A 20,878-nucleotide genomic window follows, 5' to 3' on the forward strand; every position below is an offset into this window, starting at 1 on the left:
GGCCAGACAAAGGAAATAAAAAAGATGCAAATTTCTCTTCTTTTACTGATTTCAGTCAAATCAGGGAGATAAAAATGGGAAAAAACAATCATAATAGTCTAGTGTTATGAATACAGCAAACCATGTCCAGAGGCAGTAGTTAGTCCCTAACTACTGCCTCTGGTCACATGGTGGATAATGAGTCCTATCTGAGGACTATTGGAAAAGCTGTATGCAGTCGTGAAGTCTGACCTGGGTTTTGAAGGATGCGTAGGAGTTTGCCTAACAGGAAAAGTCTGCTTTTGTTATGCTATTAGAATAAAAGGAATAATATGGTTTAAAAGGAAGACTTTTGATTTGGTAATTTCATGTCATTCTCACCAAAGTATCACTCCCTCCACCCATACACAATTACTCTTTATATCATTATGTTTATTTTTATAAAGCACTTTAAAAAATCTGAACTTACATGGTTTTGCTAGACCGTGTTTCCTCTTACTAAGAATTTAAGCAGCAGGGAGGCAAGAACTTTGCTGTGTTCCTGAGTGCCCAGAACAGTGCTTGGTATACAGAAAATATTAAATACAAATTTATAAATAAGTAAATGTTATCCAGAAAATTAGTCTCATAATATCAAATTAATAAATAAGTTTATAGTAGACTGATTTATACTGATTGAGGAGGTTTGTTTTTGTTTTTGTTTGTTTTTTGGTGACCCACTGAAAAGCTTTTATTAAGAACCCTGGGGCAGGGGTGGTTAGGAAGGGTTCAGTTCTGCTGCTTGGTTCTGGAGGAACTGGCCTGGAGCAAAGCCTCTGTGGACAGGTAGGGGTACTTGAATTAACTTGTGTTTTCAACACAAAATTCTCTCAGGATGTCAATAGCACAGTAAAATTGGTATAAAATTGCTGTTAAAGAGATTCTTTTTGCATTGGCTATTTAAGTACTAAGTGTATTATATTGGGAAGGGGGAAAGTTTTAGACAGACAATTAAATGCTTGCAAATAAAACATACTAGCTGTGGTGGTCACAGCAGGGGCCAGTTCTGTGGGGATGCCCCTTCACACTGGAGACTCTTTCCTCTGCTTTCTAAATTCGTATGATGTAGAGGGCCTTACAGACGTCTGTGGAGCCCACTGGCCTTGTGGGTGACTCGGTCAGTTAAGCCTCTGATTCTTGATCTCAGCTTGGGATGTGATCTCAGGTCCTGAGAGGGAGCTCCACACTCAGCAGGGGGTCGGCTTCAAATCCCCCTCCCTCTGCCTCTTCCCCAACATGTGCTGTCTCTCTTCAACATAAATAAATGAAATCAATCTCTCTCTCTTTTTAAGAAGTCTATACAGCCTTTTGGCTGAAAGCTTAGATTTTATTTTTTTAAGATTTTTATTTTTTTATTTTTGAGAGAGAGAGAACATGGAGTGGAAGGGCAGAAGGAGAGAGAGAGAGATTTTTTAAAAATATATTTTATTTATTTATTTTGGGGTGGGGGGAGTGAGAATGAGCTGGGGGATGGTCAGAGAGAGAGAGGGAGAAGCAGACTCCCTGCCGACCAGGGAACCTGAGGTTGGGCTCAATCCCAGGACCCTGAGATCATGACCTGAGCCAAAGGCAGATGCTTAACTGACTGAGACACCCAGGCGCCCAAAGGGAGGGAGGATCTCAAGCAGACTCCCCGCTGAGCACAGAGCCCAATGTGGGGCTCCATCTCCAGAGACCAGGAGATCATGACCAGAGCTGAAATCAAGAGTCTGTCTTTTAATGGCTGAGCTACCTAGGCACCCCTAAAAGCTTAGATTTTAAAGATACGATGCTGGGGCTCAAACCCCAGCCTTGACATTTCTTCAGTGTATGACCTCTTAGGCAAATCACTCAATCTATGTACAGCATACTTTTTGGCTGGAAGTGGGACCAATAAAAATAGTACCTGTGTCCTAGAGCTCTTGTGGGATCTGAAACATACATGAGCATGGAGGGCTTAACACTGAATGCCATGATGGATGTAACTTTCAGATAGGGCATCATTGGTTTCCGGGAGCTGCTCCTTCTGATGCCATCTGTGACCTCAGTGTTAGGCTAGTGACCTAACCCACAGGCTGGGTGCTTTCCTTTGCTTGCCATCAGCTGCTGAGCTTTTCCTTTTTTTTTTTTTTTTTCCTTACACTCCCTGCATTTTCAGAATTGCATTTTAGATAAGTCCATAGTTAAGCAAAGAGCTGAATTAAAATACCATTCAAGAAATCATTTTCTCTGCTCCTTGGCTTTAACGTTAAATACAATACGGAGGGCTAGAAAGATTTATTTTCTTACCGTAATTAATTACAGAATACTGTTTTAACAATGAAAGGATATGTACATCCCATTTATTTATCTATTTATTTATTTGTATTTTACCACTATTTATTTATTTGTTTTTATTTTATCAATAAACTGTTTATCATTTGATTTTAAGAACTCACAGTCATATTTGACCGCTAGGCTGATTTGCAGCTTGATAACTAGCAAAACTGTGGAATTTCTTGTTTTTTTGTGGGGGGTCTTTTATTTAAATTCAATTTGATTAACATATACTGTATTATTAGTTTCAGAGGTAGAATTTAGTGATTCATCAGTGACGTATAACACCCAGTGCTCATTCCATCAAGTACCCACCTTCATGGCCATCACCCAGTTACCCCCATCCCTCCCCCACCTCCCCTCCAGCAACCCTCAGCTTGTTCCCTGTAGTTAACAGTCTCTTATGGTTTATCTCCTTCTCTGTTTTTATCTTGTTTAATCTTTCCTTTCCTTCCTCTGTGTTCATCTGTTCTGTTTCTTAAATTCCACGTATGAGTGAAATTATATGATGTTTGTTTTTCTCCACCTAACTTGTTTTTGCTTATCATAATACTCCCCAGTTCCATCCACACCATCTCAAATGGCAAGATTTCTTTTTTTTTATGGCTGAGTAGTATTCCATTGTATACATAGACCACGTCTTCTTTGTCCATTCATCTGTGGTTGGACATCTGGGCTCTTCCCATAGCTTGGTTAATGTGGACATGTACTTATCCCTTTTTAATGCATTTAAAGGGCACCTGGGTGGCTCAGTGGGTTAAGCCGCTGCCTTCGGCTCAGGTCATGATCTCAGGGTCCTGGGATCGAGTCCTGCATCGGGCTCTCTGCTCAGCAGGGAGCCTGCTTCCTCCTCTCTCTCGGCCTGCCTCTCTGCCTGCTTGTGATCTCTGTCTGTCAAATAAATAAATAAAATCTAAAAAAAAAATGCATTTAAAAAATATATTTGGCTACAGAATTTTACATGACATTTATCTGGGCTCCCAGATGTATCTGGTTTTCTACCACTTGATTCTTTAACACATTGTAAGATTAAACATTAGGCTTCTTTGCTTTTTTGTTTTGTTGTTGTTGTTGTTGTTTTTCTGAGTGGTCCCTCTCTGCAGACACAGGGTAACTATTTTCTAGTAGAAGGAGGTATCACTTGTCATCAGTGCTGTATCTGGGCTCTCACTTTCAATAATATTTGAATATACTCCAAAATTATTATTTTTTAGAAGATATTTTTTATTTATTTGAGAGAGAGACAGAGATAGCAACAGAGGACAGGAGCCGGGGAGGATAGGGAGAATCAGGCTCCCCACTGAGCAAAGAGTCCAATGTGGGACTCGATCTCAGGACCCTGAGATCATGACCTGAGCCAAAGGCAGACTCTTAACTGATTGAGCTACCCAGATACCCAGAAGACACTCAAAATTGATGAAAATTGAATATATATTTTAAAAGATTCACTAGAGCAGCTGGAGTCATGTTTGAGATGTGTGATTATTGAACTTGAACATGGGAACTTTAAAACTGCCTCTTGTCCCAGGTGTTTGAACATTGGTTTGCCTTGTGCACAAACACACTTGGCAGGATATACCCAGCACAAACCATACACACAGTTTGTTCCGCCTAAGCTGAATCTTAGTGGGGCTGGACATGCTGCATTTGTGCCTGCTACAGTGGGAAATAGCCTTGAGCATCCCTGAGTTTGTATAGACCTTAGAGCTAATGATCAGAGTTTAGGGCATTAAAAAAAAAAAAAATGCTGTTTCCACAGTTCCCAAGTGTGTGTGCACTAATCTTGAAGAGAAATCAAGCTTTGAAATGCAAAACCAATGATATATTTTGACTTCCGAAATCCAACAATATCTTAAAAACTGCATCTTTCTGCTGATATAACAGATACTGAGCTTTAGTTAGAAGACAGGGCACACAGAGGCCTTAATTTCAAATGAAGTATGTGGGGAATGGTACCGTGTTTTAAGGTTTGTTGTTAAAGTTGTATGATGTAAACACTGAAATTATTTTTCTAGTCAATATTTTCTGCATTCCAAGTAGGATTATTTTTGATTAGTTATCTAATTTTTTATTTTTTAATTTTTTTTTAAATTTATTTGTTATTTATTTTTGGCATAACAGTATTCATTATTTTTTCACCACACCCAGTGCTCCATGCAATCCGTGCCCTCTATAATACCCACCACCTGGTACCCCAACTCCCACCCCCCCCCCGTCATTTTTAATAGCATAATGATCACTCAAACCCCTCTGTTTCCCAGAAAAGCTAAGACTTTGCCCACAACCCACATATCACCAGAGGGTTTTACTGCCACGCCAATTCCTTGGTTCTTCTCACCCAAGACAACCATGGTCTTGGACTCTATCTTCATCACCCAACTCCCCCTTCTAGATCTATAATGCCCATATATATTTCTAAAAAAGGGAGTACTTTTATATTAATTATTTTTCTTTTATAAAAAGATCGTACTACTAATAATTTTCTGGGATTCCTATTTCCCCCCACCAAATATTGCTACCAACCAAAGAGTGGTGTGTTGCCAAGAGTCATCCCAATTGCTGCATTTTGGTGGAACTCATTTGTTTTTGCTCTCACATAAAATATCAGTTTTCATAGTCCTCTTCAAAATAAGCATGGAGAAATGGTTCCTTTTCTAAGACCTTATCTACGATGCACTCAAACAATTTATTAAAAAGTGAAACAGTATCTCCCCAATAGTTTTGGAAAAGAAAGAAAAGGACTCTCCATTTGCAGTAAGTTTCCCCCCATAAACACTGAGAGAAATAGATTCTTAAAGTTTCAAAAGACTTCAATTTTCCCTGATTATTTCCAAAAACCAAATTAATTTTTATCCCGTGACTTCTTGCAATCATTCTGTTTTAGAATACGTCAGTGTAGTGGCTTTGTATTTTATTATTAAAGAAGGGAGATTTGGTGCCCAAAAATGTAATATGTAAACTTTGGATTCATTGAACAGTACTCTTTAGCTCCCATAATGAGTATCTGATTATTTCATTGGCAAGTACATTTTTTTTCCTTCTGGTAAAAGGATCTAAGTATTCCATGCATATTTATGTCTGAGGGAGGAAAAAAAAAAAAAACACAAGCTTTTTTTAGAGTAATGTGGCCTGGTAGGTTCAGGGGCATCTATTGAATTTCCTACTCCAACCATAGTAGGTTGATTATTTTTCTCCTGGGGGAAAATTGATTCAATTTATTCATAAACACTTCCATGTTTTGGTCCCATTATAATAACAACATTGCATTTCAAATATTGTTTTATTATCATTTTAATATTAGGAAACAAATGAGATAGGAATTAGTTGGTCAGTTTCAAGAAGTGGACATGGACCCAAAGAAACACACACAGTCTTCATGATCAGTAGTCCGAATATGAACACGGAGCAGAGTTCAGTAGCCCGTTTGGAAGCACAAACTAGAGTATAAACACTGTCACCAAAGGTACTAACAATACTGCAGAATTCTAAAGGTTCTGAAATACATTAAGAATATTTTAGTATCTTGGCTCTGGGTGACACCGAGTCAAGCCCAGATCTACCCTTCATCAGATAGCTTCTTCTTTTGTTGCCAAGATCACTCCAGCTAAGACTTTCTCTAAGGGTAAAGCTTAGGGTAGTACCACGCTGGCTTCTGGGCCTCTTTTTCTAGCACCTTATTCTACAGCCTAATTGGGCCATTTCAAGAATCAATTACTAAATGATTTTTAGGGACAAAGTCTTATTGTCATAGAGAGATACAGTATGCAAAAGAATTTGAATATGGGGAAACCCTTTCCTAATTTTCTTCTTCCACAAACCCTTCCTACTTTAGCCAAGGTCTGTGTACCTTTCTTTTCTTTAATTTTTACTCACTTTCAATTAGCCACCCTAGGGTACATCATTAGTTTGGAGATGGAATTCAGTAGTTCATCAGTTGCATGTAACACCCAGTGCTCATCCCATCACGCTGGGTACCTTTCCTAGATTAAATGCATGGCTGTGACTTTTCCTTGGATTCAGGAAGCCCCTATTTCTGTTCTATCGCTTCCACCAGGGTAACTTATTAGAACAGGAGAGCTGCCTCTCTGCCTTCTGGCCATCGTCCCACCTCTGCTGACTCCCTCACACTGGTTGCTAAGATCTTTCCTGGAAAGAATCTACAGGCCAAAGCCCAGAGCTGGATGATTTTTCGCAGACACTACTCTCTAAAACACACAGAAGGCTTGAGTTGCCAGAACGGTGTGAACCTGCCAGTGTTTTGCTAACTATTTCCAGAACACTCCCTCTGCTGCCAGCTGTTACCACATTTTTTTTTTCCCTAGGAAGAATGAATTTAAGGGAAACATTGTAAAAACACCGTTGCTTTAATAGGGACTTTCTTGTATTATTAGCACGAAGTTATCAGAAAGATATAAAATAGAATCACTTTTTTTTTTTTTAAGTGCCAGCAGTGATACAGGTATTTTTCTGGGTTGTGTTTTGCAGAAGTGAAGTTTTTCTGTGAAACTCCAGCAATTGCTGATATTGTGATCCTGGTTGATGGTTCGTGGAGTATTGGCAGATTCAACTTCAGACTGGTTCGACTTTTCCTGGAAAACCTGGTGACAGCCTTCAACGTGGGCTCAGAGAAGACACGAATTGGTACATGTTCTGTTACTAGCCCAAGTCAGCTGTCAATGTAGATAAGCTTCATAAGAGATTTCAAAAAACTTTAGAGAGCAGCTTCTAGAATTACAGGGTTCGAGCTATGGTGATATTCCTAAGAGCACAAGTTTGGATCAATAAATATCTGTTCCTGCTAATTTACGCTGAATAATGCTGTCATTTGGCTAATTATTGAACACATTTTAATTTTCAAAAATGTCAAAATCTTCTCTGCCTCGTAATAATAATAACTTTTAAAGTTGCAACTGGTTTAAGGATTTTTTCAGGTAGAAGTTTTCTTTTTATTTAAAAGAAACAGTGGAATCCAGTGGAATTTTGAACTAAGAAAATTGGAAATTGGAAGTAGCTTTATAGTACAAATAATCTTTGCCAAGTTAGTGCTAGCTAAGATCAAAAAAAGTTATAAATCTATGGCTTTATCATATAGAGTCTCATAGTTTCACTTTTATATAGCCACTAATCAAAATCATTCCTTTGAGGATAAAAATGAACCAGTAAATCTAGATCTTTTATCTACAAATATAATCAGATTTGTTTTTTAAGTACTAAGTACCTAATTAGGTGCTCACTTCTAAATGGCTAGAAAATATGTACATTCCTCCTGCCCCAAGATATGTCCAAACTAATTCCTGAAATTGATGCCAAGAATTCTTTTTGAAAATATAGTGAAGCAGAGAAAGAATTGTTATAAAGATCAAGCCCTTTATTATTCTGGTTTCACAAATAATTCACTAGATCTTTGAGTAATCCCTCATTTCTGGGTGGGCTGTCTCATCTTTTTTACCAGGTCTTGCACAGTATAGCGGCGACCCCAGAATAGAATGGCACTTGAATGCCTTTAGCACAAAAGATGAGGTCATCGAAGCGGTCCGAAATCTACCCTATAAAGGAGGAAATACACTAACAGGTATGTTTCATTCAGTTCGTGTTTTTAGCAACTTATCTTCCCCAAAGATTCATTTCATTTCTTCATTCTGCCACTTTGTAAGACTTGGCATAGTATTTTAAAATTCAACTAAAATCTGGAATTCCTAGGTGACTCTTTTCTGAAACTCAGCCTTAAGAATTAAGACCCAGACACGCCATTCCTTTTGCTACATGAATGTCCCCCAGAAGGGCTTGGCTAGGCCAGGAGGAGATGGAGCGAAGCTGAGGCTGAGAGTGTTTGGGGACTGTCTTAGCTGTGGAGGTCTTAGCTTCTGCCAGTTCATTTTCCTCTTTTTACCTGCTTTCTCCTCTAGCCACCCCCTCACTTATTTTTTTTAACTAATTATTTAATTTTTAAAAAAGATTTTATTTATTTACTTTGGGGAGAGAGAGAGAGAGCATGCACGCAAGCTCGAGGGGAGGAAGGGGCAGAGAGAGAGGGAGAGGAGGGATTTTTTTTTTTTTTAGATTTCATTTATTTATTTGACAGGGAGATCACAAGTAGGCAGAGAGGCAGGCAGAGAGAGAGAGGGAAGGAGGCTCCCTGCTGAGCAGAGAGCCTGATGCGGGGCTCGATCCCAGGACGCTGGGATCATGACCTAAGCCAAAGACAGAGGCTTTAAGCCACTGAGCCACCCAGGTGCCCCAAGAGAAGGGATCTTAAACAGGCTTTTTATTTAGCATGGAGCCTGATGTGGGGCATGATCCTGCGACCCTGAGATCATGACCTGAGCCGAAATTAAGAGTTGGACAGTGAACCAATGAGCCACCCAGGTGCCCCTAGCCACCCCATCATTTAAATGAAAACAAATTTCTACTTCTTTATTTTCAAGGAAAGTATTTTCTTTGCCCTTATTCTGCAATCAGTAGTTATCATAAAAATATTTATGGATCCTTGGATCACCGTATTTTTGGTAAACAAAGACTGTAAGAATATTTAGATTACAATTTTTCCAGCCACAGTGGGTTGTCATAGGATTTAACCTTAGTACCTGATCTTTTCTTCTGTAGGTATACAAGGCAGCTGCTCATTTTAAACAGTAACAACACTATCATTGATTTTTAACAAAACCATGGGAATCTTGATAATTGCTTTGCCAGTTTGAGGCATAATCTTTTTGTTAATACAACAAAAAAAAAACTTCATTAAACGCAAATCTTAGAACAATATTGCAGCCTTCTTTTTTTTTTTTTCCTGGATGAAAAGTGCCATGATCAAAAGGAAGGAATTTGGTGATCATTTTGAATCTGCTTCCACTATCCCTAAAAAAAGAGAGAGAATTTTTGGTTCTTTAGGCCATTGTAAACAAATTTTTGGTAATATTTGGGGTTGTTGCTTCTGTGTAGGTATTCCTGCTTCATCCTAAATTATTAAGGTTTACATTTTCTTGTACACAGATCTGTCAACATCATTTGGCCAGGAACTTAATGTTCCTTATAAATGCTCGTTTCTGAAATGATGGACTGTTCAGTTTTTCATATTATCTCTATTCTGATGGATTTTTGAGCTTTCATCAGATCTGTCAAGAAAAAGGTCATTTCAAAAACTAAAGATGAAAATTCATAACTAATAAACTTTTAGCTCAATAAGTCACTCATGTTGTGATTACATTTTTTAGAACTGGAAGACTTTTTATTAGAGGTGATTAGTTTGTGTTCATTTTTTTCTTATTTTCTCCCAGGTCTTGCTTTGAGCTACATTTTTGAAAATAGCTTTAAACCAGAAGCAGGATCAAGGACCGGAGTGTCCAAAATCGGCATTTTGATCACAGATGGAAAGTCCCAAGATGATATTATCCCACCATCTAGAAACCTCCGTGAATCTGGTGTTGAACTCTTTGCCATAGGTATGTGCTATTCATGGTCCTACTTCAGTTACGGGCACAGACACCCAACCAGTTAAAAGAATATGTAATGCTGAGTGCACTTCATTGAAATTCAGGGGACCTGGACAGTTCCTAGTCCTGACTCTAGTCGTAGCCAGTCCTTTGATCTGAGCCCAGCTTCATTACATGTAAGATGGAGGCGATGGTAACTTTCACGTACCTTACACTTACCTCTATGTTATACGTGCCCTATAGCATGAGGATCTCTGGGTGAGACCCCATTCATCAATTGTTGTGAAAAGCAGAAAGTAGCATGCAAAGGTTAGGTACATGTTTTTTATCTTTCAATTAGTGAGGACTTCTTCTCTTTTTTGGGTAAAGATTTATTTATTTATTTGGGCGGGGGGAGGAGCAGAGGGAGAGGGAGAGAATCTCAAGCAGACTCCTTGCTGAGCACAGAGCCCGACTCGGGGCTTGACCTCACAATCCTGAGATCGTGACCCCGAGATCATGACCTGAGTTGAAACCAAGAGTCCCAGATAGGATGCCTAACCCACTGAGCCACCCAGATACCCCAGGACTTTCTCTTTAATATTGCTTTTAGCAGTCCCTTCTCTAGTAGTATAGGGAGAAACCAGTTTATCGTTTTCAAGGAATTCAGGTCCTGGAGCTACTTAGAAAGCATAAAGTTCTAGATACGCAGTATTATTTCTTTGAGATGAACTCTTTATAAGGTATCCTTCTTGTGGAAAGGGTACATGGGGCACATATTCAGCATAACTAACAGCAAAAACATTTAGATGATGCAACTTGGCTCTCGATGAAAATGTTTACAGTTTCTTTGGCAGTAAGATCTTTTACTGTAGAGACCAACTGAAACAAAACAGAACAAAACCAAACAGAAACCCCCAACTGGAAACAATTCGTCTGATCTGTTCCTAGATTTTCTCCTGGAAATGTGGTTTATAGAGGGTTCCATTCAAGAAGTTTGTGCTTCTATGGTCTACGCCCTGTGTTGTGGTGGGTGCTGGGACACGAAGATGAGGAAGGCAAAATCCTTAGAGAAGAAATTCCTTCCCAGTCATGATGACCTTTTCTTCTCTTTTCCAAGCTGTTTACTACACACTATTTAGTTTGGAAAGATGAGAAAGAGATAATAGACATTTCGGGCTACCTTCCCTAGAATATAGTTTTTGTTGTTGTCGTTGTTGTTAGGGGGCATTTTTTCTTAGAATATTCTTATATGAATACAAAATCATTGGTTTTACCTAAAAGCCATCAAAGGCATTATTGACATTAAGTTCATTGTCTCTCCTTGTACTTGGTGCTTTTTGTGCCTGTGGACACTGATCCAGCTGTACATGTTAGAAGCTTTTGTTGAAGTCCTTCAGGCAAGAAACATCAGAGAAATTGATCTAATTTTTATTTTTTATTTTACTATCCTTTTGTCCAATGGAGGAAATCTTTTTAGATGACTAATGGGATTAATTTATGTGTTTTGTTTCCATTCTGTGGTCCTGTTGATAATACATGGATGAGTTTTTAAACAAAATTTGAAGTGAACCCACAGATGTAATTTGGACTTTTTCTCTGGAAATTACCTGGAAATCATTAGTATTTATTATTCTTATAACCCCCTAAAGCACATGGTTCAGAAACAACTCAGACTTTGTCACTTAATATGTTGGGGTTGGAAGATAAATCAAATGGTACAGGCAGGCATCTGAGAAGTCATTCATGTTGCCCTGGGTAATCTCCCTTCCCTGCCTCCACAGTACCTTTAAAAAAAAATACCCTTAGATGATTGTGATGACGGATTTATAAAGAAAGGCTCCTTGTTTCTGAAGCCTGGGGAAGAGAAATCTACCTCCACACCCATAAAACCCAACCTTGTGCCTTCCTTTTCTGTTTATAATTTCACTTACTCATTTTAATTTGCAATCTTCTGAGAGGTGACATAATGTACTAGTTAAGAGCCTATGACTTTGGATCTCAACTACCTGGTGGGAATCCCAGCTGTACACTTCCTGTGGGTTTCCTTGAGGAAGTTAATATACCTCTCTGTGCAGCACCTACTGATGATACAGTGGGGGAGATGGCAGTGCCAGACTCGTAGGGTTGGTTGTGGGGATTAAATGTTAAATGTCTCTCTCTCTATATATATATATGGGGATTAAATGTTAAATGTCTCCATATATATATATATATATATATATATATATATATACACATATATATATACACACACATACATATACCATAGTTCCTGGGGTGTAGTGGGTTCACTCTGAGTGTTAGCATCCATGGCTAAGATAGATTGGGAACGTTGCATGGGAGCTGAGAACTTTCTGTCTCACTCGGTTCCCTGCTGCTTTCCAAACACCCAGCATTGTGCTCCACTTACAGCAATGGAATTCCACAGAGATTGTGGGAGAAACAGAGCTTCCCTATTTTCATTTAGCCAAATTGTGTGTTACGAGTCAGCCCCTTGTACGTGAATATATTAAAGAATCTTTCCCAAGCTTCCTCTTAATGCTATAAAATAATACCATATATAGTAATAACAATACTTTTGTATTTATAATTTTTATTCTAAAAGTAGCTCTTAATTTAAGTAAGTTATTTTCTAGCAATTGAAACCCAAGGGGTTGATAGTTTAGAATGCTGGATTAATTACTATTGCTTCTGCCCTCTTCACGCAAGACAGAAGTTAGTTTCATTAATGCATCTTCCTGTTAAGATTCACTGAACGGAATTAGGATGCAATCACTTAAAAGTGATGGCTGAAGGTGGTTTTTAAGAAAACAACTAACAATGTGAAGTAGAAGATGCTTCAATTGCTGGGGGGTGATAATGGGCTCAGGGCAGGCTCACGGAGGTTGGTTTCTCAAAGGGGGCACAAGTGTCACCACCCTCCCTGTTGTCCTCAATGCAAGGGGTGAAAAACGCGGACGAGAACGAGCTGCGGGAGATCGCCTCTGAGCCGGACAGCACTCACGTGTACAATGTGGCCGAGTTTGACCTGATGCACACAGTCGTGGAGAGCCTGACGAGGACCGTCTGCTCCCGGGTGGAAGAACAGGACAGAGAAATCAAAGGTAAAGCAAGGAAACGAACACGGTCGTTCTGGGATGTGGGTATTACTCTGCCCAAGAGTCTGTCGTGGATTATGAAAATTCTGATCCTTTTTCGTGATGACTTTCTAAACAGAGCCCTTTGGCCCCCTAAGATGTGAATCATCAGCTTAGAAAGGGAATATACTAGCAGCCCCACCGAGGAAGGAATAGTGGAACCACCAGATCGTTGTCTCCATGGTGTCAGATTTAGACCATCACGGGTGTTTGTTTTTAACTGCACTTTGGGATTTGAGGTAATTATACATTCATGTAAAGTTGTAAGGAGTAAGATAGAGAAAGATCATGTCTGCTTTACCAGTTCCCCTTAATGGTGACATATTGCAAAACTCCAGTACGATATCCCAGGCAGATGCGGGAACTGAGAGCTGAAGTACAGAATTCCATCATGGAAATCGTGCCTTTTGTCCTCTTATGGCCGCATTCACTTATTTCTCCCCACAGCCTCTCCCTCACCCCAGACAACCACTCATCAGTGCTCCCTCTCTACATAGTTTCTATTTTGAAAATATGATGTGGATGGAATTATGTGGTATATCATCTTTGAGGACTGACTTTTTAATTCAGGATGATTTCCTGGCAATCCATCCTACTTGTTACATGTATTAGTAGCTTTTTTCCTTTTTACTGCTGTACCATATTCCATGCTATGGACAAACCACAGTCCGCTTAGCCATGAACACATTGGGAGGATACAGGGAAACACTGTATCATATGATTTCACTCATTAGTGGAATTTAGGAAACAAAACAGAGGACCCTAGGGGAATGGAGGGAAAAACAAAAATAAAATGAAATCAGAGACGGAGACAAAGCATGAGAGACGCTTAACTGTAGGAACACAACGAGGACTGCTGGAGGGGAGGTAGGTAGGGAAACGGGGTAACTGGGTGATGGGTATGAAGGAGAGCACATGATGGAATGGGCAGTGGGCATTACATGCAACTGACGGATCCCTAAATTCTTCCTCTGAAACTAATAATACAGTATATGTGAATTAATGGAATTAAAATAAAATAAAATTATTAAAAAAAGTAAGGAAGACATCTGAGTTTTCATTTTTGGCTGTTACAAAAAAATCTGTTATGAATGTTCATGTATAGGTTCTTGCAAGAAAGTAAGTTTTCATGTTACTGTGATAATGACCCTGGGATAATTACCCCAAACACAAGATTACTGTATCACATTGTAGCAGCATGCTTCACTTACTGTTACAAAACTGCCACACTGTTTTCCAGGGAGGCTGCAGCAGTCTGCCTTCCCACCAGCAACATATGTGTGTGATTCTGTTTCTGTGCATTGTCACCAGTATTTACCGTTGTTACTACATTTTATTTTAGGCATTCTGATAGATATGTAGTGGTATCTCACTGTGGTTTGAATGTGCATTTCCTTGATGGCTAATGAAATTGGACATCTTTTGTGCATGCTTATTTCACATCTGTATTTGGTTTTGGGCTGTTCATATCTTTTGCCCATTTTCTAATTAGATGAATATGTGTGTTTGTTTAGTTTTTAACTGTTAAGTTTTGACAATTCTTCATTTATATGCTAGATACTAATTCTTTTTGATATGTGGGTTTTTGTTTTTTTTTTTTACAATTTTCCCCAAACCTGTAGTGTGCCTGTTATCCTCTTAACAAGGTCTTTTGCAGAGCAAAAGTTTTAAATTTTGATTAGGTCCAATTTATTAATTTTGCATTTTGTAGGTATTAAGTCTCTTTGGCCATAAATGCTACAAATTTTCTTCTGTATTTTTATTCTAAAAACTGTATGTTTTACATTTAAGTCCATGTTCTTGGTTAAATTTTTGTAAAAGATTTTAAGTTCAGATCAAGGTTTTTGGGTTTTTTCGCCTATCAACATACAATTACTCCAGCACCACTTCCTGAAAATGCTCTGTTTTTGCCATTGGATGGCTTTGTATCTTTGTCAGGTATCAGTTGGGCAAATTTGTGTGGGTTTATGTCTGGATTCTCTATTCTGTTCTGTTGGTTCTATGAGTCTAACCCTCTTCCAATATCCTACAATCTTGATTTCTAGTAGCTATAGAAGTCTTGAGATTGGATGGACTGAATTCTCCCATTTGCTTTTTCTATTTGAAAACTGCTTCCATTATTTCACTTTCTTTACCTTTCTAAATAAACATTAGAGAAATATTTATTTTACATAAAAATCTTGTTGGGATTTTGTTAGGAATAGCATTGATTCAATTCTCAATTATCAAATATTAACATAGAAGAACTGACATCCTCACTGCGTGGATTCTTCCAGTCCTGGTACATGATAAATTCCTCCATTTGTTTACATATCCTTTGATCTTCATCAGCATTTTGTACCTTTTAGGATACAAATTCCATACAGGTTTTGTTCTGTTTACATCTCTGTATTTAATTTTATTTTGAGGAATTTTTTTTTTAATTTTTTATTTTTGATAAACATATATTTTTATCCCCAGGGGTACAGGTCTGTGAATCACCAGGTTTACACACTTCACAGCACTCACCAAATCACATACCCTCCCCAATGTCCATAATCCCACCCCCTTCTCCCAAACCCCCTCCCCCCGGCAACCCTAAGTTTGTTTTGTGAGATTAAGAGTCACTTATGGTTTGTCTCCCTCCCAATCCCATCTTGTTTCATTTATTCTTCTTCTACCCACTTAAGCCTCCATGTTGTATCACCACTTCCTCATATCAGGGAGATCATATGATAGTTGTCTTTCTCTGCTTGACTTATTTCGCTAAGCATGATACGCTCTAGTTCCATCCACGTTGTTGCAAATGGCAAGATTTCATTTCTTTTGATGGCTGCATAGTATTCCATTGTGTATATATACCACATCTTCTTGATCCATTCATCTGTTGATGGACATCTAGGTTCTTTCCATAGTTTGGCTATTGTGGACATTGCTGCTATAAACATTCGGGTGCACGTGCCCCTTTGGATCACTACGTTTGTATCTTTAGGGTAAATACCCAATAGTGCAATTGCTGGGTCATAGGGCAGTTCTATTTTCAACATTTTGAGGAACCTCCATGCTGTTTTCCAGAGTATTTTGAGGAATTTTAGTTTTTTTTTTTTAAATTTTGGTGTTCACATATGAACACAATTATATTCTTGTATATTTCTTTTGTGTCCTATGACATTATTTGAATTTGCTAATTCTAGGATTTTTCCTCTAGATCTTCAGGGATTTTACTATGTAGGCAATAAATCATATCCTTTGCAAATAGGAATACTTTTATTTCTTTGCTTTTGATTTCTGTGCTTTTTATTTTCTTGCCTTCTTTCACTGGCTGAAATTTCCTGTACTGTGTTGAATAAGAGTAGTGAGAATGGACATCCTTGCCTTATTCCCCATCTGAGGGGGAGACTTTCTGCTTTTCAAGGAATTGGTTCACTCCATAGAATTTGTAGAATATATGTGTGGAAAGTTATTCATAGAATTCCCTTGTTATTCATTTGATGTCTGTAGGGTCTGTAGTGATAGTCTGTGGTTTTTTTTCCCCTGATATTGGTAAGTATTGTCTTCTCTCTCTCTTTTTTTTTTCTCAGTCTTGTTAGAGGTTTGTTTTTAAAACAAAACAAAACAAAACTTTTTCAAAGAACTGGCTCTTGATTACATTGATTTTTCCGTTTCTCTTCTGTTTTTAATTTCATTGATTTCTTACCTTATTTTTCTTATTTTCTTTCTTTTACTGGTTTTGAGATTATCTTGATCATACTTTTTTTGAGATTGTTGACATGAGAACTTGGATTACTGAACTGTGATGTTTCCTCTTTTTCTAATGTAATTAGTTAAATGCTATAATTTTCTTTCTCCACACGGGTTTAGCTATGCTCTACAAAAATTTTTTTTGCTCTATAAATTTTGATATGTTGTATTTTCATTTCATTTCAAAATATTTTTTATTTTCTTTGACCCTTTCATTATTTAGAAGTCGTTGTTTATCATTTCAAAGTGTTTGGGTGTTTTTCTCTTACCTTTCTGTGATTGGTTTCTAAGTTTGATTTCACTGTCATTAGAGAACACACTATTTGTGACTTTTATTGTTTCAGATTTTCTGAGGTTTGCTTTCTGGCCCAGGATGTGGTTATCTTGCTATATGCCCTATGGGTGCTTGAAAAGGGTGTGTGTTCTGCTATTGTCCTATGAAATATTCTGTAAATTTGGCTAGATCCCTTTGGCTGATGGCTTTGTTGAGTTCTACATCCTTGCCAATTTTTCTGTCCAGTCATCTTGTCAATAAATTCTGGATTCTTTAGCTCCATGTCTAGGACATTTGAAGTAGAAGGAAAACTCAGGGGACTTATCACTGTATCATTCTTTAAGTCCTGCAATTCCTCACCCATACACTTTGTTCTTTCTTTCAGTGTCTTCTTATGCTTGTTTTATTACATAATTTTCAGAATTTGCAGAAATAATAGGGGAAAGTCACATCAATTCTGTCTTCCTGGAAGCACAATCATCATGTATTTTTTAACCTTTGTCTCTCATGATATCATTAGTCAGCAGGTTATATCTGGTCTACAGGGATATGATCTGAGAAGAGAGTAATATCCAGATCCTCCCTGGAGAATTTGGTTTTATTTCCTGCCGTTATTGTATCCAGGGTATGGAATGATTCTATTTGGCTCCATCTCTGCCATCATTCCTCTTTCTCTGGACCAGATCTCTTGCGACTAAGTTGGACAGCCAAGCAGTAGTTTCTTGAATACATTTCTCTGAGCTTCTTTTTTTTTTTTTTTTAAGATTTTATTTATTTATTTGACAGAGATCACAAGTAGGCAGAGAGGCAGGCAGAGAGAGAGGAGGAACTGGGCTCCCTGCTGAGCAGAGAGCCCGATGTGGGGCTTGATCCCAGAACCCTGGGATCATGACCTGAGCCGAAGGCAGAGGCTTTAACCCACTGAGCCACCCAGGCGCCCCTCTCTGAGCTTCTTAATGAGACTACTTTAGAGACCAATTTTTCCCACAAAAAAAAAAAAAAAAAAATCTCTCCCTGTGGTTGTTGATAGAGCATATAATATAGTTCCTGGCCATAGTTAAGTGTTCAGTAACTATGTTTTTTCCTCATTAATAAGGTTATTAAAGCTACTTTGGATAAGTCCCTAGATGATAAGAAATCCTAAAGTTCAAGGACTTTGAACTTCACATTTCCTAAATCTTTTACATATTCATTTGTTTTAACATGCGAATAACATACATAAAGTGCTTCCATAGTGTCTAGCTTATAGTGAACATTCAGTATATGTTAGTTGCCTTTTCTTTTCTTTTGACTTTTCGATACTGGCCATTCATTGAATTGAAGTCTTCCATAAAGAGACTGCATCTCCTGATGCTTAAAAACATAGGCTCTTATATTAAAAACTCAAGTATCAATATCAATGCTAATATCTACTACGTGTAAGACTATTTACTAAGTGTAAGACTTGGTCAAGTTATTTAACTTCATTGTGCCTTAGTTTTCTCACCTACCAAATGGGACAACAACAGTAACTACTGAGAATTAAAATAATACTTCTCAAGAGCTCAGGACAGTACCTGTAGATGTGCACATGCTCAATCAGTGTTGTGTTTCTGGTTTCGTTTTGTTTGTTTGTTTGTTTAATTCTTCTATAGCAATGTCTTTAAGAAAGTTTCTTAGCATCAAGGACTGCCTTATTTAAGTGTGTATCCTCAGGACCTGGCATAGTGATCGCTACATAATAGGCACTTAAATGTTTCAATGAAAAAATGTAGGAATGAATAATTGAATCCATTTCTCTAGAGGCGAAATCTTAGAAGTAGCACAAAACCAATCATCATCTCTGACCAATGGAGTATCTGAGGCTTTATGAGAAGTAATTTTGGGAAAGAGGTTCACTTTACGTATTTCTATACTTTAGCTTCAGCTCTCGCCACTGTTGGGCCGCCTACAGAGCTGATTACTTCTGAAGTCACTGCCAGAAGCTTTATGGTTAACTGGACCCATGCCCCAGGAAATGTGGAAAAATACAGAGTCGTGTACTACCCTGCCAGGGGCGGAAAACCAGAGGAGGTAATGAGATGGTATTTTCAAACCATTATTTTCCTTCTTTCAAGTCTTCCACAGTAGTGAGGACAAGACAGAATTGTATGTATAAGGAGATTATTCTCACATAAACATTGAAAATTCGTTGGACTGAAAATTCATTGGCCAAGTGTCTACTTTGTCCTCTCGTCTCTCTGGTTATGGCATTCATACTTTCTCCTCCCGTCTCAGTCTAATAACCCTCAGAACGGGTCATGTGTTCATTTCGTACACAACTTATTTCGATGTTTTTCCTTTTTAAAATTAATAAGTTCTAAAACAGAAGGAATCAGTAGTTCATTATGTGGCCAGAACCCTTTTTTGCTATTCATGTATTCTTTCAACTTTGGGAGTGGTCTGTATTTTCTGTCTTAAGGAAGTCTATGTGTTCCAAATGATGTGGTCATATAGTCCTCCAAGGTTTGGGATTTCCTGGACATTTGTGGAGATTAGTGCAGTTGAGAAGTCATAATAAAGAATCCATGGCTGGCCTTTTTCATGGTTTGGCCATCACAGGAGAGAATGCCTGTTGTCAGATGATTGATTGGATCATTCCCTTTTCCTACCTTTGACACTGACAATCACAGGGAATATGTTAATATGTGATGAAATCTCCCCCCCCTTTTTTTGGAAGTACAAACATTTTGATGTTCTAACCTTTGGTTGACCTCAACATGTTTCACAATATTCTTCTTTATTATGGCAAGATTTTTCATTTTTTTTAAGTGTTCAAGGAATAGAGCAGGAAGATTTAAGTCATCTGGACTAAAAAAGCAGGCAGAGTACTTCCAATTCTTCTATCTTTTTCATGACTAATAAGTCTGTTAAATGCTTCCCAAAGCTCCATGGAAAAATATCGCATGTCAACTATTCTAAGTGGAGGTGCTTGGAATAACAATTAGCCTGGGAAATACTCTCTCCATTAGATATGACTTAATAAGAGACTTTTGGATATACTCCGTAAAAGGTGCATCGCTTCCCAGAGGAATTCAAGGAGAATTGATTGCCACCGCGGAAAAGACAATGTGGCACAAATAAAATATCGAATGGCATGTTCTTGCTAGAGATATTTTGCTCTTTGGTTTCAGTTCTACATATCAGGTGTTCCCTAGTCTCATTCCTCGAACTGTTCTTTAATCAGGTGGTGGTGGATGGAAGTGTGTCTTCCACGGTGTTGAAAGGCTTGATGTCTTTAACTGAATATCAGATAGCCGTCTTCGCAATATATGCTCACACGGCTAGTGAAGGCCTACGGGGAACCGAAACCACACGTATGTATTGAAGTCTACCCCACGTCTGACCTTGTACGACAATGCTTAGGTGACCTTTCTTAAGCTGGATTTCTGTTCAGGTGGTACTGAGGGCATCCTGACTCAGAGTCCTAGGCCATGGGTGTGATGCTCTATGCTGGTCCATGCTGTATATATGTCCTGTGTACAGGTGCTACATATGGAGAAGATTGTTATAGACCTCTGCTTTGATAAGGAGAGAGCAACCTTGGTGGTGAAAGGTGCAAAATACATGTATTCGCTTAATAAACAATTATTTAGTGAATGTGTATTATGAACTAATTTAACTACGGACTCATTCATGTCTTTTCACTGTCTCTGACTGGCAGGATGGGTATATATTCATTTGTTCACCCAGCCATCCATTCTGTCATTTACTAAGTGACACAGTGACTGTTTTAACAGCTCCTTTATGGCAGACACAATGCTCAGGGAGGGGCATAAAACAGTGGTCAGAATAGTCTCCTTGGTTTTAACTGGCTTCCAGAGAAATGTGCCCATCACTGCAACGGGGTATAAGAAACTAGAAGACGTTGATCCTGTTTTTAAACATTCACTATGTTTGCCCTCCTAGAAGGGTTTGTCAAGACTGTGTGAACATATTTAAGGATGAATATTATCTGAAAAGTAAACTATGTGTACTTTGTAGATAATAACACTTAGATACTT

The 20,878-nt window shown here is 38.3% G+C and overlaps 1 protein-coding gene across 2 annotated transcripts in view; it reads left to right on the forward strand.

Moving 5' to 3' along the window:
• Nucleotides 1–20,878, forward strand: part of COL14A1 (collagen type XIV alpha 1 chain) — a 218,387-nt gene that overhangs the window by 56,411 nt on the left and 141,098 nt on the right. For both annotated transcript variants that reach the window (XM_059395092.1, XM_059395093.1), the window contains exons 6-11: nucleotides 6,799–6,954; nucleotides 7,766–7,885; nucleotides 9,588–9,752; nucleotides 12,668–12,829; nucleotides 18,757–18,908; nucleotides 20,062–20,191. In XM_059395092.1, the coding sequence (XP_059251075.1) occupies nucleotides 6,799–6,954; nucleotides 7,766–7,885; nucleotides 9,588–9,752; nucleotides 12,668–12,829; nucleotides 18,757–18,908; nucleotides 20,062–20,191 (885 nt within the window). The remainder of the gene's footprint in view (nucleotides 1–6,798; nucleotides 6,955–7,765; nucleotides 7,886–9,587; nucleotides 9,753–12,667; nucleotides 12,830–18,756; nucleotides 18,909–20,061; nucleotides 20,192–20,878) is intronic.

Source organism: Mustela nigripes, chromosome 3 (assembly GCF_022355385.1).
Source record: "Mustela nigripes isolate SB6536 chromosome 3, MUSNIG.SB6536, whole genome shotgun sequence".
Taxonomy (NCBI): domain Eukaryota; kingdom Metazoa; phylum Chordata; class Mammalia; order Carnivora; family Mustelidae; genus Mustela; species Mustela nigripes.